The sequence below is a fragment of the Tarenaya hassleriana genome, unplaced genomic scaffold (genome assembly GCF_000463585.1).
Source record: "Tarenaya hassleriana unplaced genomic scaffold, ASM46358v1 Cleome24, whole genome shotgun sequence".
NCBI lineage: Eukaryota > Viridiplantae > Streptophyta > Magnoliopsida > Brassicales > Cleomaceae > Tarenaya > Tarenaya hassleriana.
The window spans coordinates 1,267,912-1,292,783 of record NW_010965696.1 but is presented as its reverse complement, the minus strand read 5'-3'; the positions used below and the strand labels follow the sequence as shown (position 1 = coordinate 1,292,783).

The 24,872-nt window shown below is 34.7% G+C and overlaps 2 protein-coding genes and 1 pseudogene across 3 annotated transcripts; 1 reads left to right on the top strand and 2 right to left on the bottom strand.

Moving 5' to 3' along the window:
- Positions 1-88: 88 nt before the first annotated feature.
- LOC104816079 lies at positions 89-2,153 on the bottom strand. The gene is made up of 2 exons (XM_010544748.1): positions 1,974-2,153; positions 89-1,781 (listed from the first exon to the last, which is right to left on the bottom strand). The coding sequence occupies exons 1-2, from the start codon at positions 2,151-2,153 to the stop codon at positions 126-128; spliced, it is 1,836 nt and encodes a 611-aa protein (XP_010543050.1). The 3' UTR covers positions 89-125.
- Positions 2,154-10,547: 8,394 nt separating this feature from the next.
- On the bottom strand, positions 10,548-14,113 carry LOC104815794 (annotated as a pseudogene).
- Positions 14,114-18,326: 4,213 nt separating this feature from the next.
- Positions 18,327-20,392, top strand: LOC104815793 (dof zinc finger protein DOF2.2). 2 transcript variants are annotated; one of them, XM_010544351.1, is made up of 2 exons: positions 18,327-18,636; positions 19,028-20,392. In XM_010544351.1, the coding sequence occupies exons 1-2, from the start codon at positions 18,586-18,588 to the stop codon at positions 20,018-20,020; spliced, it is 1,044 nt and encodes a 347-aa protein (XP_010542653.1). In that variant the 5' UTR covers positions 18,327-18,585; the 3' UTR covers positions 20,021-20,392. The 2 variants fall into 2 exon arrangements, with proteins under 2 accessions (XP_010542653.1, XP_010542652.1); XM_010544350.2 differs by having other exon boundaries at positions 18,328-18,636; positions 19,022-20,392.
- Positions 20,393-24,872: the final 4,480 nt, after the last annotated feature.

The following is a 24,872-nucleotide window of genomic DNA, read 5'->3' as shown; positions in this document are numbered from 1 at the left end:
TGTATATATACACTCTTTATATATATATATATATATATATATATATATATATATATATATGTAACAAGTTTCATGACCTCTCTCAATCGTTATAAACTTCAACGTTTATTGCAAACAATTCATCATCATTTGTACAAAGAACGTATTTTGCATGAGATTTCATGCAAATCAACGTGGCTCGAAGGGTTCTCCCATTGCACGAGCTCTTTGATCCTCTCTTCGATCTCTCTCATCTCCTTCACCATTCTCTCCATGCAAAACCCCAACGCACCCAAACCCAGCACCGCGTCACTCTTGTCAACCTCTTCCACTTCTCCTTCACGCCGGAGATACGACCCCAAGACCTTATCCGTATCATTCTCGGCTCTTGAAAAACTAGGGTTCTTGGTCTTCCCCACCTCGATGTCCCAAGAGACATTGTTCTCGACCAGCGCGTTTTCCAGTGCGTTTATCGACTTCAGAAGAATAATCTCCTCGAAAGATTTAGCGACAGAAGCTATGGACTCTGTCAGATTCTTCAGGTCTTCTTCCGCTTCAATCAAAACCTTTTTACTCTGAAGCCTGTCCGTTTCTTGTGCTCCAAGAAACCCTATTGCGTGAGCGCTGAATTGCAACAGATCAGCCATTTCGGAAAGCGAACGGAATAACTTGTCATAGCAAGAACAGTTGAAGGGCAAGAACCAGAAACTCGGCTCGGCTTGGGCTTCTTCAGTGAATTTCTTGAGCTCAATCAAATGGGTTTTCACCTTTTTCTGGCTCCGGATTATCTCTGCCTTACCCCCTTTCTCCCCGAACAGGCTTGCACACTCGTGTAATGCATGGAAGCTTCTAGAAAGCGTGAGTTTTGCGAGAGTTGAACCCCTTGTGGGCTGCAAGATGAGCTCAATCATGATCGAACATGACAAGCCGATAAAAGTCTCGACAATTCTCGCGATGGCAAACTCGCTCGGTGGTCCAAAATTCTTTCTCCCGAGGATAAGAACAGCTCCAATCGCAGCCGAGATTGCCCCGGCTTGTCCATACATTCGGCTCTTACCCAAGAAGCTCGAGAAGACGAACCAAGGTAGCAAAGACAGGAACCTTATTGGCAAAAACCTCTCAAAGACAAAACATCCCATGACTCCATACACTGTCCCTATCACTGTACCTTGAGCCTTAACGTTTGCCACCTTGAAAGTCGCCTCTCTCGCAGCAGCAAAGCTGATGGCAACAGGTAAACCGGACCAGTAACCGTTTGGTTTACTGTACATCGAACCGAACAAAACAGCCAATCCTAAAGAAAGCGACAGCTTAATCGCCGGCATCATCCTCTTGCTGCCCAAAGCGCTTCTCCAGTTTATGCTGAACCAACTTTTGTCCTCTTCCAAAGAAGATTCTGGTTTCTTGTCCTCGTCGTTCTCCGGTTCAGCCATTGATATATTCTCGAGGAGCTTCAGACAGAACAAGAAGAAGTAAAAAGGCAAATCTTGATGCTTGCCCGGGAATTCTTGAAGTGTTTGGAGGCACCCGGAGGCGTTGTCGGGATCAGATTCTGGGTTTACGGACGGCTGCAGACAGTTATTTATCCGTTTGATGGTGAGAGTGACGCCTTCTTGTATCTTTATCAAGCCGTCTTTTACTTCTCCGGCAAGTAATGTCGCCGGAAAAGAAGACGTGTTGGTTAAAGCCATTTCCATTCCTCTTAGAGCGATTTCCATGTTTTGTAGTTTATCTCCTGTGTTCTCGTTGAAGTGTTGCGATCTGCACAGCTTGAACGGAAGCCTCTCCCATTTCATGCTTGGCTGTAAAAATAGTGAACAGAATTAACAATAAATAACATCCATATGATAATACACACACACACACACACACATATATATATATATATATATATATGGTAGCATAAACGTGTATATGTATACGTATATGAACACATGTACGTCTACGTGATTTTATGTACGAGACAATGAAAACTTGGGATGATAATTAATTACTTGGTAGCGTTTAATGGTTTGGTAAAGCTTGGAGGAAGGGGGAGCCAATAATCTGGCCTGAGAAATCGACGTGGTTGCTGACGTGGCATCATCAGCACTAAAGGCCTTGATATACAGCTTCAGTCTCTCCGATATATTTTGGCCAATCTCCTTGCAGCTTTGTTTCACCTGTCGACACATCATGGGAAACCCACGATGAGAATTTAATATATGTATATATATATCTATATATATCTATATATATATATATATATTATTTATATGTATAAAAACAGGACAGAATCTTGTACCGTAGCTATAACTATGCGTGGATTCTCTGCGAGCATATATATTATTATAATTAAGCGATTGGTGTGTAGTTTTAATAGTATAATAAATATCAGTATTGTGGAATATATGTATAGATTTATTTATGTTATTAAGAAAGGGAATCATAGTCTTAATTTCCGGTCATGCATAGAACTTGTTCTCCAAATCAATTTTAGTATCCGTAGAGAATATCGATCTGTGGTGGTTGATGATGTAAAAAAAGTGTATATATGTATTTATATATATATATATATATATATGGCCACTACAATATTATTGGAACAAAGTTTGCGATAAATCTAATTAGCCACGCCCATATGTCGTGTCTGACTGTGTTACCACTATACCTATATAAATTGGTGTATATATATTCAAAACTATACATAAAAATTTTTGTTTTTTTCCTCCTCCGCACGTACAAAAAATTTGTTCTCCTTCCAATCAGTAGCTCGCGCGAGTATTAGGATGATACGTATATCGCATGTATATACATCTAGAACATCGTCTCAGAATTTAATATACTAAATAATTAATGCAGCTTGAAGTTAAATGCGTACGACTACGTTGTCACTTTAAATATATATACGCATGCATATACATAAAATATAATTATATAAAATCGAGATATATATTATAGATATACGTACATGTATATAACAGCGCGCGCTTGAGGCTGATGAGAGCAGGACCCACGCTCTGACACGTGGCGTAGACGGCGAGCCAGCAACCTCGGAGGGTGTCGCCGAGCGTGGCGTCGGTGATGATGAGTATAACGGTGACATAAGAGAAGGCCGGGAATGCTACGTAACGGAGGAGCGACGTGGGGCCGTAGAGTGTCACGGCTCCGACGATGGTGCAGGCAAGGGCCGTCCTGAAGGCCGAGGCCAGGCACGTGCGCCACATTGCTTGGGCTCGTTCCGTCATGGCCATTTTCATCGATCGTAGCGTTAATTTGTGTGTGTGTGTGTGTATGCAAAGCGAAACACAGAATTCGAGCCCTAGAGATTGAGAGACTTAGGACAAAACCTGAGAGAGAAATGAGAAAGGTTTAGATTTGGGAGTATGTTTTGTATTGTGTAGTGAAATGGAAGTGAATTAGAATATGGAATAATATATGGGAGGTGACTATGGGTGTTTATAAATATGTATACACAATATAAGTGGGTGCTTAAGTGGCACGTGGAGGTGCGCCAAGTGGGTTCCAAGTGTGTGGGTTATGACGTAATAAATTTAAATGAAATTCAATAAAAAGAGCTTTAGTGAATATGTACATGTATGAGAGAGAGATTGAGTATGCCAAGTACGTATGTGAGGTTGCGGCAGAATTAAATGGCTAAACTAAAGTAAAATGGAAACCAGATTTGAATAAAACTCTTTCGTATCTATTGAGGATTTGGAGTTGTGAAACAACTTATTATATATAATGTTTGGCAAGAATTAATCATTAATTACATATGGCATTTTATTAGCTATTATTTTTAATAAATCGTTCACGTCATTAATATAATGTTTTTTTATAAAAGCTATTAATATAATGTTATAACATTATTATAATGTCGGCAGAATTTCCTTTGTTACTTTGTCGATAGTTTCTCTTTAAAACAATTTGATGCGTTTTATTGTATTATTTAACAAAATGATAACAGCTCTGAGCCATTCAGAATAAAAGAGAATTAAAATATGATTTTTCTCGAACTAAGGATAATGCAAATGGTTATATTATATATCCACAATTCTCGTGTATTATAAGGTGGGAATTTGTAATTTACAAAGGAGAGGGCGAGTGATTTCACCTATATATATATCGTTGTTACATTTTATTTTATATGAGTAAAGGACTTATGGAATCCATCGACCAACAAAATAATACTAATAATATTAATAATAATGATGATGATAAAATTAACTCAATTGACTTTCTCCATGTATATCAAATTCAAACAAATGATCAAAACGGATGACGATTCGGACATTTTAGTTTGGAGATATCAAATTCAAACAAATAACAAATAAATTAAAAAGTTTTTTAAAAATGATTATTTCTTACTAAATTAAATGGAAAATTAAATTCAACATAAATCGCAATTGGTAAAATTTTTAAAAAACCAAATTATTATATAAAAAATAATCAAAACGAATCCGAATTAAAATCCAAAATATCAAGAATATCACGACTTAGCCAAGTCACTTAATGTTCCATCGTTTGCCTCCGAAAGCACTATTTGGAGATGTGATTTATTGTATTATAGCTTTACTTAATAGATGTAATAAATTATTAATAATAGTTAAGTTAATATTTAACAAAGTGAACCCGTCCCAACACATAAATCAAATTAAGGAAATCTGTAAAAACTAGAGATATCAATTTAGTTCGAGGTGAAGTCCTGCACGAATCAATCCAAAAAATAGCAGATTTTAGACTTAAGTTTTTAGGCCTGAAAAAAATTGGGTTTTTGGATCGGACTCAAATCGGATTTCAGGTTCGTTTCAGGATGATCTGAAACTTGAATTTTTTTTTTTTAAAAAAAATTCTTAATAAAAAATACATTTATAAAGAAAATTGTGTAGATTAGGCCGGATCCGAATTCAAAATCTATAGGATCGGATTTTGGATTCGGCTAAATAAATACGAAAAAAATCGTTTTGGCCCAAACCCGAATTCGAAACTATCGGGCTATAAGTACGAGTTTAGGCCAGATCTATCTGATTGACACTCCTAACAAAAACTCATAAAAAAAGCGAGGATGAACATTAGCCACGTTCGAATCCCTCACCAAATTTATTTGTCTATTAAAGTATACACACACACACTTATATACATATATGTATATACAGACACACAACAACAAAACCATAAAAATGCATAGTTTAGTTTTTTTGTGCTGCGTTCTATCCTTATGTGACGGCCAATTTGGTATATATATAACAAAACACCAATAAGAAAATGGAAACTGATCTCTTTTTGGAAAAAGCTTAGTATTTTATATATGAAATTTACACAGACGCACGCATATATATATATATACACACACATGTTTATACCATTGAATAATATACTATTTGTGAGAGGAATTGCAAGAAATGTTACTTTAATTTAATGGCTATATAAATAAAATAATAAAAGACAAATGTGAGTTAAATCCGTATTTATTAACGGCTAGGCTTCTAAAGAATACATGAAAGAGGAAACAGGTTCTAATGCGAGAGAAGAAGAGCTGAATAAAACGTTGTCAGCTAATTAAACAACAAAATTATAATTTAATTATTTATCTTATAAATCATTTTTACAAAGTGGGATTTCTCTAGATTTCCACTTACAATAATAATATTATAATATTATTGGTCCCGATTGTACCGAATTTTACTTGGATTTTCATTGATCCTTGAGGAGGAGGAAGGGTCAAGTCGGGGAGTTGCGGATCCTTATTTGAATTTTGGTTAGTGCATTTGGTTAGTTAAAGCAAACTTATTATATAGTTATTCATTTAAATACTAATAAAAAAATATTATTTACAAAGTTATATAGCAGTCCAATCTTCTCCTTTAGGTGATTATATATATTCAAGTTTGGACATATATATATATATTATAAAGCTTCTATCTATCTCTGTGTATATATATACCAAATAAACTATACAGTTTACAATGGAAAACTAATATGTCTAAATTTTTCTGAGTCGGTTAGTTTCGGTTGGTTTATCTGTTCCATGTGGTTTGTTAATTATTGCGGGGAGTCGAAGAGTTTAGTGTCCGAAATGTCGTCTGGTCCGCGGGACCGAACGGTGTACGGCCCGAAGGAATGTGGAGACTGTCTCCACCGTATAAAAAAAATGATATGTTAGTCATATGATTTGATTACTCATGCAGATGTAGAAAGACATGTTATATTCAATTCAAGGGACCGACCGAGTCTACATTCCCATGTTTTAAATTACAAAACCGGTGAACAAAAATTAGAATATACAGGAAGTTTATGTCGAATTTAAATTTCTGTCTATACATATTATTATATTTTTCTTTGGTTTATTTTCTCTTATTTTAGAATTTTTATTAAAAGCTATATATAGTCCATTTGTAAATATGTTGAATGGTTAATAGTAATAACAACAACCAGGGCCGTCTCAAACTTTTATAGGGCCCTGTACATTTTATAAAATTTAATTAATAAAAATTATAAATTTATATAATAAAAATATTATTATTAAAAATATTTAATAATAAAAAATATAATTTTATAGAATAAAAATTAATAATAAAATTATTTACTGATTTAGAAAAATTATTAATTACGAAAAAAATGTAATTATCGTCAATAAAGTTTGTAATGTTTTTATGTATTAATGATAATAATATTAATTTATAAAGGAAATCCATAAAATTAGGATTCATAAATACAAACTATTTTCAAATTTTAAAATAAAATGATTAATTTCTTCTTAAAATATAGAAATTGTGAAATCAATTTAAAAATTCAATTTAACGTTGAATTTGTATTAATAATAAACTAGAAAAAGTAAATTTTATAATCTAATTAATTTTTATAGTATATTTATTTATTTATTCTATAATAATTATATACTAAAAAATTATTAGAATAATGATTTCACAAAATTTAATGTTAAATTATAAAAGATATTTTATTTTTATAATTAATAATAATTATTATTTTTTTTTAAAATGGGGTCCCCAAATTAATGGGGCCCTGTTCAAACGCACCGGTTACACTTGCTAAAAGAGTGCACTTGCTAAAAGATGCCCTGACAACAACCATAATAGTTTAATCATTTGAGAGGTATTCAACTTAACCACAATAATTTTGCATATAAAATGTTTCATATCCTAGATTTGGTTGCGTGATCAAAGTGCTGAGACCCCATCAATGCTCATAATGTCAGATATTAATCTAAGGCCACATCACTAAACGTTTCTAATTTTAATTTTGTTTTCATTACAAATTAGGTCAGACCAAATATACTACTCTTTTACATTAAACTGATCCCCTTAGTATGTTCGTGTTCTATTTTATTTTTTGTTATTTCGCAGTTTTTTTGGTAGAAAAAAAAAGAGAGAGAGACAAAGATAAAATTTGCAAAACCTTTTCCATTTAATAAACGCATCAAAATATGTTCACAAGACAATTATTTATTGTAAATATTGGGTCATAAAATTCTGATTTAAAAAAAATATCCATAAATATCAATAATTTTCGTTTTCTATTAATAAGATTGATAAGATTTGTTATATTTATGAGATCGATCATATTTACAGTTATGACTTATGAATTCGTTCGTCTGCTGAATTTATTATTCGACTGATAGAATTTGTTATAATATTTGCAAAGTTGATGATACGCATATACTTATAAATGATAAAAACAAAATCTCCCGATACATAACATAAATTTGAAATAATTTACATGGGAAAATATATTTTCGTAAAAATTTTTTTTGAATGAAATTATAACAATTTTTTGCACATAAATACGAAACGCGAAAAGCACATGAAGATTTTAAATTCACATTTTTGAAAAAACGTGATGGAGACAAATATGACATCATCATGTTTAGTTAAACGTAGTTTTCTAAAATAGAAACTGCTGTCCGATACAGAGGGTCCCCAGGTGGAAAAAATCTTTTGGAAACCTTTTCAATATTCCAAGTGGCAACACGATAGCCACTAATTAAATACCTGCAATCTCCTCGACGCAATTATCAACGAATGAAAATTTCTGATTGATTGGTAAGATGTTAAACGAATTGTAATGTGTTTTAGTGAAAGAACCTATCAGTCCGCAGACATATAATTATTGTAATGTTTTAAATATTTTAATGTATTATCAGATATATAATTATTTTATTATTAGTCATACAATTATTGTTTTAAAATCAATCACAAATTTTAATTCCAAACATATTTACAAATGGAAAATTTTATACATTAATTAGTGAAATTTATTTTTATATATAATATGTAATTTTTATTTATTTATTAATTATGATACATGCAATATAAAGCCAAAATTTATTGGCATTTTTTAAATTATATATCTATTTTGATAAAATTAATTTATTCTGTTAATATAAACAAAATACCAATTAGTTGGCATTTTTTAATCTATTCTGTTAGTATATAACAAAAATTCATCTGTTAATCTTTAATTCCATTGTTATGCAAAATTACATCAGGCAGACTCTATACAAATATATTTAATTAAATATATGTTTTCCTGGAATGAGTGAATGTATGCAGCAGGATGTGGTAATCAGTAGTTAGTAATTAGTAATCGAGATCGGGGGGCTATATTGTTATTTCAAGAAATTAGGGTGGAATTGGGAAAGATAAAGAAATAGAGGGGGGGTAATAATGGTAAGTACTAAGTAGGGGTGATAATCTAATAATCTATAATGATTATTTTTAAAGTTGATAATGTCGTCAGCAGTTGTCCGTATCTATTCCTCACCCGAAAGGTCAGCGCACGTACCTCCGCATCCCACGATTTTATAATTATTTTTTTTTGTTAAAACGATTTTATAATTACGCACAAATACATGGAATCTTATAAATCGATGAGCTAAGTAATAAAAAATAAAAATATTTATGTAAGAAATAAAAAACAAAAGAAGTGGGATTTGATATTTATTTGCATGGAAAAAAGATGGTGGACCGACGGGTCGTTTGCATGCGCTCCCCCGTTCACATTTTTTTAGGGCAACGGGAAACAGTAAGACCTGGTGACGTTCCCTTTTAATGTTTTCTCAATATTTCATGCTTGCTATTATTTTATGTTCTTGTTTTCGTTTTTTTATAAAAAATTAATTTCTAAATTATAATATAATATACACATCATTTCAAGGATGAGACGGAAACCCGAGAACATCTGTTATTTATTCATTTAAATCATATACAGTATATCATATCTATGTAAATATTGTCATTTAAATTATATAATATCTACATCTTAAAGTTAATTTTTAGTCTAAATAATACGATTTATACATGGCGCAAAAATATTTGTAATTTAAATAATACTATTTGCATATAATATGTTATGTATTCATAATATAGTATCTTAGTCGAATTCTAGTTGGGAATTAAAGGGAAAAAAAAAGGAATTCTCTTATTTATTGTCCTTTTTAGAGAAATAAAATATTACCAATATTTTATTGGTTGGTCCTTATATGATTCCAAGTTCACTAAAACTGACGGACGTCGTTAACTTAATAGATTTCCTTGGAGATCATTTTCTCATCTTGGAGGTGTCAGCTTACACACATTGGATTGGTTAATGACTATTAATTGGCTTTTACCTTTCATTTTCATACATCATCTGGCTTCTATATATTGCGTGAATAGTTAGTTCTCCGGTTAAATTATTATTATTATTATTATTATTATTATTATTATTATTATTATTATTATTAATAAAAAATGGTGGGAGAAATGTTGGTGGATAACAAAACTTTTCAAGAAGTGCCTTATGATCTCAAAGTTGTCTTATCATGTTAGGTAAAGATGATGACATCATAATTTCCTGTAGATTTGATTGTGCGCATAAATGTATGTATCTCCACAAAATACAAACAGACAACACACATATATACGTACAAACACTTTATCCACTTTTCGAAAGCAGGAGTGTTCAAATTATGTAAAACCAATAAATTCAAACCAAATCATATATAACTTAATCGAAAAAATGACTATTATATATATATATATATATTATTTTTAAAATTAAGAAAACAAAACATAAATTGAATATAAAAATAACAGTACCGAATCCGAAAAAAAAAGAACTGAATCAAATGTAACATTAACAAACAGAATATGGATAATATTTAAAATTTTTAAAAATAACCAAACCAAATGGAAACCAGAACCCGGCGAACGTTTTTCGAGAACAACAGTCACGAGGTGGAAGCACCGACACTTAAAGCCCATATTATAAAAGATACCATTATTGGCCGCCCATTAATAATAATAGGCCCAACTAAAGATATGACAAAAAAACGTGGGATATTCGGAAACTGCATAAAGTCCACGTCAGTTTTTTTTACATAGAGCGTTGGGTGTAAGAAAATAAATTAGCGGTTGGAAACATCTATTAACAACTACAATATATATATACATATATATATATATATATGTTTCCTAAGTGTGAATGTTGTGGTTCGATTTTATAGCTGCGAAAAGTTTATTTATTATCAAGTATTTTAACCAACGATTTACCAAAAAAAAAAAAGATTTTTAACCAACGAAGTAAAGTGGGCTAATCGAAAAATGAATTTAGTGTATATATATATATATATATATTAATATAACAGTTAGATGGGTTCACTCACCTCAAGTATACAGTATGGTTGCTGATAAACAAAATCCGTATAGTATTTTTTTTTTTTTTGAGTTGTCTATACGCTTCGTTTCCGCTTTGACCGTTTGCTTCTCCGTTGGGAAACGTCAGTAACCGGCTTACTTGTGGTCGAAGCATACGCTCCTTCAACTTCAAGAACCTCATCACCCTTCAAAAAAAAAAAAAAATTCAAGACTTCATCAGTTCTTAATCTTGATGGCTTTAATTAAAACTATTAATCACCAGTTTTCGGGCTTTCACCGAGTCGGTGTTCTCATCATCGGATCCTTCGCCCGATTCAGACAGAGCCGGTTCTTTCCCAACTGCAACTGCCTTGTTCTTCTTGTTGCTGCGTTTCTCTTGGTCTTTCAATTGTCTGAATCTGTTGATCCCATTAATATATTGATCAACTCCTGGAGAACAAACATTTCGAAATGATGGATTAAAATCGAATTCAATTACCTGTCACCTGCCTCGCCAGGCAGAGCAACCGATCTCTTTGCCTGTCCTGCACTTATTATCCCGCTCGCATTTTCGCCAACGGCGGGCTTTGCGCCTCCTAGTTTACGCAGCCATACCTGTTGGGCGGTGCTAAGCACATTGTTTGTAAACCTGAACACAAAAAATAACGGCTTATCATTATTAGCCCAACGCTTAGGACATGCCTCTGCACATATACCATGCACTATGAACATTGACAATTTCAACAGGATGCTTCTTTCTTGGTCCGAAGATAGTGGCATTGTAACCGGAAAAAAAATTCATCCTTTTCGAAACATAATGCATTACTAGAACTTTGTTATCTTAAGGCGGTTAATTTGAGGTCTGCTCTGATTAATCTTTAAACAGAGCCATCTGCTATTTCGGTTATCTCTAAAGCAGGATGGGCAAAAGCCTGAAGAGGTTCCCACGGAATTTTACATTTTAGCGAAAATATGAAATTTTAAGATGCGTAGGGAATGGATGAGGAAACCGAACCAGTATATAGATAATCCTGACGGAACAGACAGTGCAAAGTATCCAATCATGAGTGGAAGAAACTTGAATACGAGAAGGGTATTCTTCTGAGCAGGATCATCTGTCTGCCGAAATAAATGATAAGGACTTAAAGCTTGATAACTATATCTGAGTCTTTACTGATTGCGGACTGAATTGCAAGTAAAGGGGATAGTCAAGGTTTCTCACCTGAGGAGGCTTCATGATCTCCATTGACACGTATTGCGAGACAATGAGGAGAACAGGTAAAACAAGATAGGCAGCAGTGTCTTGCCAGCCCAACGGTGGGTGCCCGTCCTGCACCACCAAACCATATTAGACACCGAGACAAGGATGCTAATGGCAGAGAAAAGTTTCAGTTACATGACATAGTTCTCTATCATGAATCAGATATTATCACATGGGAAAGAACTCACACTTGTCTCACAGTAATTTACTAGCTTTGCCCAGAAAAGGCTCAAAGGTCAAACAAATGTGAAGATTAAATCAGAGGTGCTCTGTCAATTACCACAAATGGGAGAAGCCAAGATATACCGGCTCCACTTTGTCGAGCAGCAATTGTAGTTGGCCCACCCAAAGAGGGTATCCAAAAGAAACCTTCTGTCAATAGACCCTGCATCCAAAAGTTTTAGAACGTTCAGAAAAGAGACAAATGATAGTTTTGATCTGCAGCCAAGCCAACGTTCATCACAAAAAAAAGAGCCTTAGGCATGATCCTCGACCTCGTTTGCCACGTTTGAGAGAGCTTGGTACAAACCAATCCAAACTGGTATCGTGGCTAAAGTCGGTAAACAGCCTAAAACAAAAATAATAGGATATTCTACACATCAGCACCACAGCAGTTCTCGACAGAGGAACGTACATCTGATTTCAAAGTGAGAGATCATACCTACTAGCATATAAATACAAATATAATTAATAATCTAAAAGAATGATTCCACACGGAGAGCATCATTTTCGACACGTACCTGCCAACGGATTAACACCAGCCTGTCTATACAAGCGTGAAGTCTCTAGTTGTATTCTTTCCTGGAGATATGTAACAAAAAGAAAAGAAGTTAGACTCTGCCATCTAGATTACCCAGGTTTGAGCCAAAGGTACACATAAGCGCCAAAAGATACAAGAGCACCTGATTTCCTGCGTATCTTTGTTGAATGGCTTTGATTTTAGGTTGAAGATTCTGCATTGCGAGTGTTGATTCGACCTACATTGCGGAAAAACCTATCACGTAGAGAAAATAATTCCCAACGAAACCTAATTCCATTGAGCAAAACTCTCGATGTTTTCTCTCTGCATGCCAAAATGCGGTTCCGCATATAAGGGAACAATATATTATGTATATATTTTTCCCTTATAAACGCTTCAAAAAGCTTTATCATATTCCAGAAAGGGAGCTGCAAAGTGTTAGCATTTCTCACCTGTTGCTTTGTCAAAGGGTAGGTTGCCGCTTTCACAATAACAGTAAGCAATATAATGGCAAATCCATAGGCGTACGGTACATGAAGAGTCGAAAGCCCACCCTTCAAAACCTAATTTCAAACAGAAACTCAGCTACAAAAGAATTTCATAAACCTTTTTACTAAACATAAACAGAATTTCCTCTAATTGCGCAAACAGAATGTGAATCTGCAACTCAAATTTACCTTGAGAACGAATTCCATACCTCATTTACCATTGTGGTATATAGTTTTGAAGGACATACGTACAAATATACTGTGTAAATATTGCCTCGAATAAAAAATTGAATCGTCGAGTGATTTAATCTTTGGCTCATCTGCCGTATATATATATATAATATCTTTTGTGTATATCTATATACACGTGCATAATTAATGCATGTGTTTACTAGAATGATTAATTGTGCTTAAAGATCATACGTATCCTAACATATAGGTAAAACAATCTGTCTAGATACGTCCAAAACTGAGAAAGAATACTTATTTTTATTTGAGAATTTCGTACCGTTAGATGTATAATTTTTTTTTTTTGATAACCAGGATGGTTGCCTGAGCCTTCGGTCCGACTACATCTCCCCTAGCCCCGGGACCAGCCTTTGTATATGGACCATTCTGATCCAGAAATTACATCCCTCCCCACCAGTAGAATCGAATCCATGACCTCGAAGATGACTTTGTCACCTCTCAACCACTGTACCGCCAATCCCCGGCGACGGCAGCGTCGGCTATGGTGTACAGGAGAGCCTCCGCTCTGGTGAGAATCGCAGCGAGGTCAACCGAAGAGTCAAGGCCATGGACCGGAGGAATCTCGTGTAAGCTGAATCGAACGGTAGTGTAGGTACTGATAAGCCTATTGCTCCGGTGAGGCAGACAGTGCACGAATCCTCCGGCACCGCTACTTCCGCCTCCGTGGCGGAAAGACGAAGGCTGAACCAACGGCGATCCGAGGAATGACGGCGGAGACGAGACTAGTGCTCTCGCCATGAAAACCGACGTCGCCGAAGGAGGATGAGATAAGAGAGAGGGGGATTTTCTTTTAATTTTCTTTTTTATTTAATTTTGCATTATCTTCAAATTTTATGGTTCATGCGAGGGGACGAATAAGAAAGTGGCACGTGGCATAGCCACGAAGGTAACAAACCACAATGTTTCGGTTAAGGGTATTAAAACGACGTCCCACTGTCTGAAGCTCAGAGAACAAATGGGCTGGCAAATGCTGGCCCAAATGATATTTTATTTTGTCATTAGGCCCATTCATACATGGGCTACTTTTTGTCTCTCTCCTCATCGGGTGGGATTTTAGGGTTATATTTTCTCCAATTTGCATTAAATTTTGGGAAAAGATTAGAAAAAATAAAATAAAATAAAAATAATTATTTCCTACGGAATGCATGCATAAGACCCATATATTCTCGTCCTCTAATCTTTAGTTAGTCAAAATTCTCCGGCTGATTAATTTATTTACAAACACACACACATATATAATATTATATGGGATATATATAATATTATAAAACTTTTTATGAATCAAAATAATTATATGTATTTGTACAGGGTTTGGTTCTTTTGCAACTTGAGTGCTTTGTGTATTGTCTCCAAAGATTAAGGGGCAAGGCTTTATGCACAAAAACATAAGGCTCCATAGGAAAAAGCTGCCTGGACGGTGCAATTAATTGTCAAGGAATCTGATTCCCACTCTCTTTTTTCTTTCTTGTCATTTTCATTTTCTTCACACGTTCTCCTTTTTCTAACCGGAAAATTAAATAAAAATAAATTATACTCAATTTATTAATGAACCTCATAATCACAACCCTAAAATCTTGTATTTATTGTCGAAATGATCTAGGTTTAATAGTTTATTATACTACTATATTGTTGTTAAATATGGATTTGATATAAAATTAATTCATTGATGTTATGTATGTATTGGTCTTACAGATTATTAGGGCCAATTAATATATATGCTCATATATATTATACGCATTTTGAAAACGACAATTAATCTAATCATTATATCATGACCGATATCAAAGAGAATTGGATCGACCCTTCTCGAATATTTTCTATCTTTAATTCGTACTGTTTGATAAAATATTCCCTTCCAGATAGTTAGAATCGAAGGTAGTAAAAATTCAAAGAGTTTGATTTAAACTGATTCTTTTGATGGTGTGTATATATACATATATATATAGAGAGAGAATATATGTGCTAATTGTACACATGCGATCGTACGTTACATACATATAAAATACATAAAAAGGAAAATGTCTTCTTAATCATATATTATGAATCATATTATATTCAAATCCAATTTCAAGAATATTCAAATATTCACTTCTCCTTTGAAGTCTCTCCGCGTCGGAACCGTCGAAAACCGGAGAAGGGCAGCCAGATAATCTGGACCGTCGAAAACCGGAGAAAAACAAGAGCCGTAGGATAAGATTCGTCAAGTGGGTCCCAGAAGAATGACGTGGCGGACAGAAATCCGACCGAAGGCGTGAGGTGGGGGCTTGGGATTGATGTGGACATTGCGCTTTGTTATTGTCCCTACGGTTGCCCGAGGGCCTTTCTCTTCTCTCTGTCGTCCTTTGTGTTTTTTTTTTGGCTCGGAATCCGCGTATATTTCCACCCAATCCTATATGTATACACACCAGTATGTGTATATGTGTGTGCATGACAAATTCTTAAATCAACATATATAATTGTGCTATGGTATTCATTTACCATTGTGGTATATAGTTTTGAAGGACATACGTACAAATATACTGTGTAAATATTGCCTCGAATAAAAAATTGAATCGTCGAGTGATTTAATCTTTGGCTCATCTGCCGTATATATATATATAATATCTTTTGTGTATATCTATATACACGTGCATAATTAATGCATGTGTTTACTAGAATGATTAATTGTGCTTAAAGATCATACGTATCCTAACATATAGGTAAAACAATCTGTCTAGATACGTCCAAAACTGAGAAAGAATACTTATTTTTATTTGAGAATTTCGTACCGTTAGATGTATAATTTTTTTTTTTTGATAACCAGGATGGTTGCCTGAGCCTTCGGTCCGACTACATCTACCCTAGACCCGGGACCAGCCTTTGTATATGGACCATTCTGATCCAGAAATTACATCCCTCCCCACCAGTAGAATCGAATCCATGACCTCGAAGATGACTTTGTCACCTCTCAACCACTGTACCGCCAACTGTTGGGTGGTTAGATGTATAATATAAAAAGCAAAACGATGTATATTCATATATAGCCAGTGTCTATAATCTTTTGAAAACGATATGCGATACAATCCGTAATCGAGACCACCACTTTTGCCTAGTAAACAATATCTACACGGAAAAGAAAATTTTCCTCTACCAAACAAAATAATTTGTTCTCACTTGAATTTTTTTTTTCAATTCATTGACAAATTAAAACACAAAATTCAAAAAAAAAATCCACGGACTAAAATCATTTGGTTGTCTCCAAATCAACAGTTCCAATCTCATATACAACGCCGCAATCCTCTTCAAATTACATGTACACAAATCAACTTATGATCATCGTAGGATAATCGATCGATAATTCGATTTATCGTTTTGTAAAGGGAAATATGCAACAACCAAAGTGATTTCTGTAACATAATCCATATTAGCTTTGTATTTGGAAATTCCGTGCATGAAAGAACTTCTCTTTGGGGAAAGTTGCAAAGATTATTTGGGATTTTGAAGTGGAGATTTATCAGACTTAAAGGGCCAAAAAAAGATATAGAAAAAAGCATCGAAGAAGAACGATAAGAACGTACGTGATGATTGGGTTACATGAAAAGGTTTGATGACTTCATGCATCAACCAACGTTTATAAGATTTTTATTCGACTTTTTAATAAATAAAACTAGGGTTTTTTTTTTCACGTTCGTGGCGATTTTGACCCACTCGAAGCAAATTCGTAATAATGCTGCAGCACGCACACGCAGGCCGTTTTCGCTGTCTCTTTCTCTGAGGAGAAAAGAAAAGGTTTCCGCATTTATTAGACGAAAAGAGTGACGAAGAGATAAGCGAAATGGGAACCTTTTAACAATGATCATACGTTTTTGTTATTAAAAAAAGTTGGCACCAATAATAGTTACAAGTTGTTGAAATTACAAATTTAAATTTCCAAATCGTTTATCATCTTGTCATTATGCATACAATGATCGCCAAAACGATTGTAAAATATGATGAATCATTCGCACAAGTAAATATATATATATGATCCTTATTTAATATATTTTTTGTGTAATTTCAAAGTAAAACAAATAACATTCATCAACATTTCTTGTGGTAGAGGCAGAACTGTGAAAATAAGAATGGAGTTCAAAGAACATATTGTAGTATGGCGAGTGTGTATGGTTTTATATATATATATATATCCTAAATAAATGGAAAACACAATGAAAAATAATTTCGCGTTTTAGGCATGGTACTAATAAGCAGGGTAGAAATATATATATGTTACAATAGCATAGCCATTTAGTCGGTATAATATTTTCAGCTTTTAATCTGTATAAAAATGTATGTTTTGCGTTAGGGGAAAAAGCGGTAAATTTGGTTAGATTTTTCAAATGAATGAATATGCTTAACACGACCAGCATGGGAAACGAAACATTATGTTTTCGGTTTCTTAGATAAATAAAGGATAAGGAATTACGAAAAAAAAGGAGTATAATATTTATTCATGCAACTTTAATTATTTCATGTATTTTTTATTAATCTTTAGATGAGATCCCACCAAAAGTTCCACACAGAATGATTATATTTTGCTTTACGGAGCTGTGAATCTCGGTCCTAAAGTTATTTTTCAAAACAAATTATCGAATATATATATATATACACACCCATAAAATAATATTTATTTTCACGGAATATAGCTTCGTTAACAATGATACATACATTTAACTATATGTGTGTGTGCGTACTTCAGTATTTTACGTCCACTATGTTAAATCCGAATACTTTTTTTCTCAAAACAATACGCATCAATATATATATATAAATATAAATATATGGTCTCTAGTTGCATGTGTATGCTTAGATGTATATATGCTACTGTTATTATTGTGTTATAATATTATTCCACTGCTTCACCAAATATATCTTACAGGCGAAGAAACTTCCTCCACTCAAGCCCTAAAAGAGGGAATAATGTACACAATGGACGGGGAGAATGATATAAAGAGAAAGCATAAAAAAAATTAATATGGCTGCTTTAATTAAAATAAAATAAAATTCCTCCTTTATCTTCTTCTTCCTCTCTATCATCGTCGTCTTCTCTCTATGGCTCTCTTCCCTCTTCCCCTTTTGGTTTCGTGCCCTCTTGATCCGCATCCTCTCTTTAGCTTTGCCTTCTCCCTTTCGTTTTTATTTGATTCTCCACCGTTTTTCTTTTGAGTTTTTCCCCCTAAAGATCCATCAAACTTTATTAAAGAAGGAAGAACAAAGAGGACAAAAGGAGGAAGAACAATGGTTTTCTCTCCGGTCTCGAGCTTTATAGATCCACCCAATTGGCCGCAGGTTCACTTCTTCGTCTTAAACTACTCACGAATTTTTATCTTTTTGTTTCCGTTGCTTTTTTTTTTTCTCTCTCAAATTCCATGTTGATTTTTTGATTCGTATATTAATAATTTCGATCCATGGGTAAAAAAGATATTCGTATTCTCATCTTTAATCCTTTCTCCTTCCCTTTCTGACCCTCGCCCAAGTATATAGTCATTTCTTGCTCTATGATCGCATATCCATATAGAAATATTTGGTGTACTTGAAAACCCCAAATACGTATAATCGCATCTTATTTTGTGTATAAGTTTTTTTTTTCTATTTCATAAATTTTGTAGTATTTAAACATCTGAAAACGAAGAAAAGTTTGATTAAATCTTTTTCCTTTTTGATTTTTTTCTAGTTGCAGACGAATTCGAATTATCAATATCATCAGCAGCAAGAACGCGGAAGTGTGATTAATGCCCATGAAGGGCTCTCTCACCAGCTTCCCCCTCTCCCTCAAAACCCTAACCATACCCACCACCATGCCCCCCCCGCCTCTGCCGTCGGAGGCGGTGGTACTACGGCCGGGCTCGGTGGCGGCCCGATGGCGGAGCGAGCCAGGCTTGCAAAGGTCCCTCAACCGGAGGGTCCCTTGAAATGCCCTCGATGCGACTCAGCTAACACTAAGTTCTGTTACTACAACAACTACAGCCTCTCTCAGCCCCGCCATTTCTGCAAGGCCTGTCGACGTTACTGGACACGTGGAGGCGCCCTGAGGAACGTTCCCGTCGGCGGAGGTTGCCGGAGGAACAAGAAGGGCAAAGCTGGGAACACAAGTAAGACGTCATCTTCGAACAATAATAATCAGAACAAGCTGACAGGCGTAGATCCGAGCCCCACGACGGCGCCGACAAATAGTCAGTTTCCGTTTTTGCCCACTTTACAGAATCTTAGTCAGCTTGGGAACATCGGTTTGAACTTAGCCGCCATTAGCGGCAACAACCAAGGTCACATCGGTTTAAGGGACAACGGTAACGGTAACAGCAACAGTTTAATGAATGAACTAGGGTTTCTTCATGTCGGAACCGGAGCCAACACTTCCGGTTTGATGATCAGCAACAACGAGAATAACATTCTGACGTCTAACCAGTTCGCTTTGTTTGATCCAACGACAATAGGGTTATACGCTTTTCAGAGCGAGGGCAATATGGGAAACAACATAGTCGGACTATCTTCTTCTTCAGCTTCCATGGCTGCTGCTAGGGTTTCTCAGATGGCTTCGGTTAAGATGGAGGAGACCCACCTGGCTAATTTGTTGAGAACAGTTCCCGGTTTAACGGCTAATAATCAATCCAATCAATATTGGACCGGTTCGGGTAATTTCCCGGGATCTTCTTCCAATGATCACCTCTTGTGAATCTTGTTTTCTCGGATGATAACCTTTCGAAATATGGTCGATGGCGATGACAATGGTGAGAATGAACGGTCAGGATCTAATGCATGCAGAGCGAGATCGAGGAGAAGTACTAAGAGGTAGATTTGTAATTCGTCTTCTGATTGGTTATTTATTTTAGTAGTTTTAGTACTTGTAAGTCGAAACATATGATCAATAGTGTGGTCTCGTCGTTTGCTTGAACTTGTTCATGTGTTGTGTCGTGTCTGTCTCTGTCCAATTCGTCCTTCATCCATTTGACCGAGTCTTCTTAAACCTGTTTTAACTTTTATAGTTAATTTATATTTTCAGTTGAAATATGTGAATTCTGTCTATAATGAAGCCTTTTTTATATCACGTTAGTTTTCTTTTTAAATCATATATATATATATATATATGGTACTTAAATTAATTATAAGAATTTACGAGATGGAAATCCTTGAAATACCTATATATATATATACACATCTATCTACACGATCTGTCTTTAGGATAGTTTTATAAAGTAAAAGGGGGTTTACTGTCTAAGGAATCTGATTATATATATTATAATTCAGTGCCTTTTACATTGATTTAGCAAAGGTTTAAAATTCCGATGAAAGCTTTTTTTTTTTTCTCATATTTTTAGGAGCCTCCTTCTTTTCCTTTTGCAGTCTTCTCAGCACATACAGACAGAGATGCATGCACGGCTGCATTTTAATTTGTATGCATGTACTGTGTGCGTGTGTATATATACTGTGTACAATATATATATAATATATATATAATATATATATAATATATATATATATATATATGTGTGTGCCACGTACCAAAAAGAAAAATGTATGGGAATGAATCAAATTGCCAGACAATTAATCAGACTGTTTAACACAGAGGAGATAATTTTTAATAGAACTTCTAATTAATACCAGACAAAAAAACAGAAACTAAATAAAAATGATTGTAAAATAGAAACTCTAGTACTATATGGTTTTTTTCTTTTTTCTTTTTTTTTGGTTGAAATAAATTTAACCACTGTGCTACAGCGGAATATTTATTTTTTCTTATTTCTGGATGTCTATGTGTGGTTATATGTATGCATGCATGCATGCATGTATGTTTGTATATATGTATGTATGTATGTATGTATGTATGTATGTATGTGTTACTACAAAGAATATATATGTATGTATGTATGTATGTATGTATGTATGTATGTATGTATGTATGTATGTATGTATGTATGTATATATGTGTGTATGTATGTATGTATGTATGTATGTATGTGTTATTACAAAGAATATATATATATATATATATATATATATATATATAATGATTTTGCAATTATGTGAATGATGCTGTGTGTGATGAGATAGAGGAGTGGATCTACAGGTAGGAGAGAATGTCGCTCACAGAAAACAATGCCGTCAGATCAATTTTCCGTTCTCTAAATCTAAAGTGTTGTTCGAATTTTTATGACAGTCCCACATTTTTCACTGTGGGGTCAAAATCATTTCAATTACTTTTGTTAGCTTCTTTATAATAATAAAAAAACCCTGTTTTTTTTGGTAATATTGTTGTAACTGTGAAACTGCTGTTAATTATTCAGTAGTATAATAAGCTATTATAAATGTTGTTTTTTTGGTAGATAAAATTTTGGTTTGGATTTTAAAAACTGAATTAAATAGAAAAAAAAACCACATACGATTATATTTAAATCAGTCTGTCTAAAAATTTATTAGATATAATTTTTAAAATGAACTAATCGATCGAAGCAAGTATAAAAATAATCGAAATTCAATAATCTTTTAGAATATGGATATTTTTTTAATAAAAAATAAGCTAAAATGAAGTCAAATATTCGATATAAAACCGAATTTTTTAGATTGAAAACTGAACGTGGGATCCTTAATGGGTTTGAGAGTTGTTTAGTGGCTGGAAATTATTACAGATCAAAATTGTTAGATAAACCCCACGGATAATAAAAGAAAAGAAAGTATACGTACACACGTGTTAAGCATTAATTAAATGTTAAGAAAAAAGGAACAAAATCTCTGAGGGAACCAAATCTTCCGGACGCATAATTACATCTTCGTCATGCATGCACCACTAATTAGTTTTATTACAATAAAAAAGAGAGAACCTCGAGGAACCTTTAACCTTTACCCTCTCTCTCTCTCTTTTCTCCTCAGGCTACTGCTTCGGTGCCACGTGTCGTTCTTATCTTCCTTCTCCTTCGTCATCGACCTCCACCTTCACCTCCTCTTTCTTCATTCCGAGAAGATCGGCATTGGTCACGTACGCCCTTCCGGGGGTCTCCGTCTACCCGCACATTCGCAATAGCTGATACCTTTGGGACAACCTCGGAGCTGATGAAGCTCTCGAACGGGTCGAAGATGTCGAGGGATGAAGGGTCGAAGGCTGCGGTCTTTCTGCCGCCGAAAATGCTCGGAATAAGCCGCATTGTAACTGAAAAAACGCTGGTTTCCTTGATCGCAGGCGATTGCTGTTGCGTTTTGAATTGGTTTTTGTGGTTATGTAGGAGAGAAGAGGCAAGAAGATCTGAGGTGGGTTTTGGACCGTTTTGAGTTCTTTCTCGTATCTTCGCGTCCTGTCTTGTTTTTTTCCCCTCGTCATCGTCGTATGATTATGATGAAACTTATTGCTCAAATTGCAGTTGGGTCTGAAAGTAAATTATAACGAATGATTTACATTCGGCACTCGGCAGTATTTGTCGTAGGCTGTCATGCATTTTGGGCTTTTGGGCCTTTTGATGTTGTCTCTTACTTCCATTAGGTATTTTTTGAACTTCTAAGTCTTGGAATGAATGTCCAGTACCAATAGCGGTATCGTGCATTCGGTTTAATATATATACACACGTGGAGTACCAACAAGTGGGACCCAGTGGGTTAGGTTAACGGATTTGATAAGACACGTGGACTGACCAGAAGGCCCAATTCCGATGATAGTTGAGGCGCCCAACTGCTCATCCATGGCCCATTTACTCTGTCCTTTCCCTGTGTACGTTTTTTCCCTCAATTATTCCTTTTATTTTTTTCCACACTAATATATATATATATATATATATATGAACCTTTTATCTGAATTTAATAAATCGAACGAATGATCGTAATGTGATATATAAAAAACATTCCGAGATCAATTGTCACAAGTGAAATGCAGCAATCTAACATGTTCGACTTCGACGTAAATGAAAATAAAATATATAAAATCCTATGCTAAACATGTCACACAGTTAGCTCTCGTCTTTGAAATTGTTTTCATTTAACAGATCATATGATATTTATAATAAAAATTCCATTCAAGAGTTTCTTCTACGACCGATCTAAAAAGCCGGTTCATCTGCGTGATGGTTCGTCTTTCGCCTCGTCCTTGGTCGGGTTTCGTTTTTCCTCTTTACACTCTAACGAATATATTTGCATGTCTATAATATTGTATATTCCCTATATATGTATATATATAAAATATTCCTTGCAATTTTGTTGGCGGAATAATCTTTATGACCCAAAACTCAGATGGGAGACAAGTGTCAAAGTGAAGAATTCGAGATAGACAGGTCCCTATATATATATATATATATTCTAATCATTACAAGAAATGTCCAAAACCGAATTCTATTAAATCCCCCTCGCCTCCTTGGAATCTTCGCCTCCTTCCGGCGGCTTGGTCCATGTGTCCGTACGGATCGCAGAGGGAAGTGGAAAGAGGAGTTGCCGCGTTGGCGCCGGATCTTGCACGGAACGTGGCTGTTTCTTCCTCGGACTGAACCATAGTGGAGGAAAACCTGGTCGGACGTAGCAGAAGTAGTGATCCGGCCGAACCTTCGTCGAGAGGGTCCGGCGCCATGACCGACTTCTCCTTTTTCCGGCGAGGCTCTCCGCCGTTGAAACATACCCTTAGCTTCCGGACGCCGTTACCCATTAAGAAATCCGATCGCTTTCACTCACAAAGCTCAATCCTTTTCACAGATACGTAAAACCCAGATGGAGAAACCAGCGCTTAGGGGAAATTCAAGCCGACGTTACACCAGAGGCTGTTCATCCATGGCAGAGATATACAGACGGAGAACGGGAGAGAAAGGCGTTGACTTTTGTGGGCAAAACAGGAAAAAGGGTAGAAGTTATTAGCGAAAGGTGCGTTGAATAATTAAGGACTCCTCGGATGTTTTTAAAATTTGTGTCCGTTCTGTTAACCCAAAGTCTCACTCTCTCACACGCGCGTGTAAACTGTCGACTCTTCTTTTTTTTTTTTTTTGTATCTTGTGGAAGTTATGATCTGCTTCTTACTAAAAATAGCAATAAACTATAGCGTTTAATCAATCGACCCATTACACTTTTCTATCGATTTCCAGAAATTGTTCTAACAGAAATAATAAGAAGAGTCTTTTAATTAGTCGACACACTAAATTCGTATTTGTAGATTGTATAGATTAATAATTTGTTTGTTACAATGTATATTTTTTTATTTATCTTGTTAGTTTTGTTATTTATAGGTATATTACGCAAATAAGTATGCTATTATTTTATATTCAAATATATGTTTAAAATCTTTTAAATATCCCCACCAGACCTATTGAAATTTGTTCTATAAACATAGTAGTATAATTATTGTAATAGCTCTTGAAAATCAACAATAATCTATTTGGAACTGGTTATTTAGTCTGCAATTTTAGCACGCGCCTAATTGCGCGTGAACCTAACAGTTTCAGAGCCTTTGAGATTTATCAATTATCATGCTTTGGAAATTGTGCCCCGTTGCATCTCGCAAGCGCTGAGAGACTGCCACGTGTCAATTGTGGTTTCTGCAAATTCTCACACGTCACTCTTTCGCT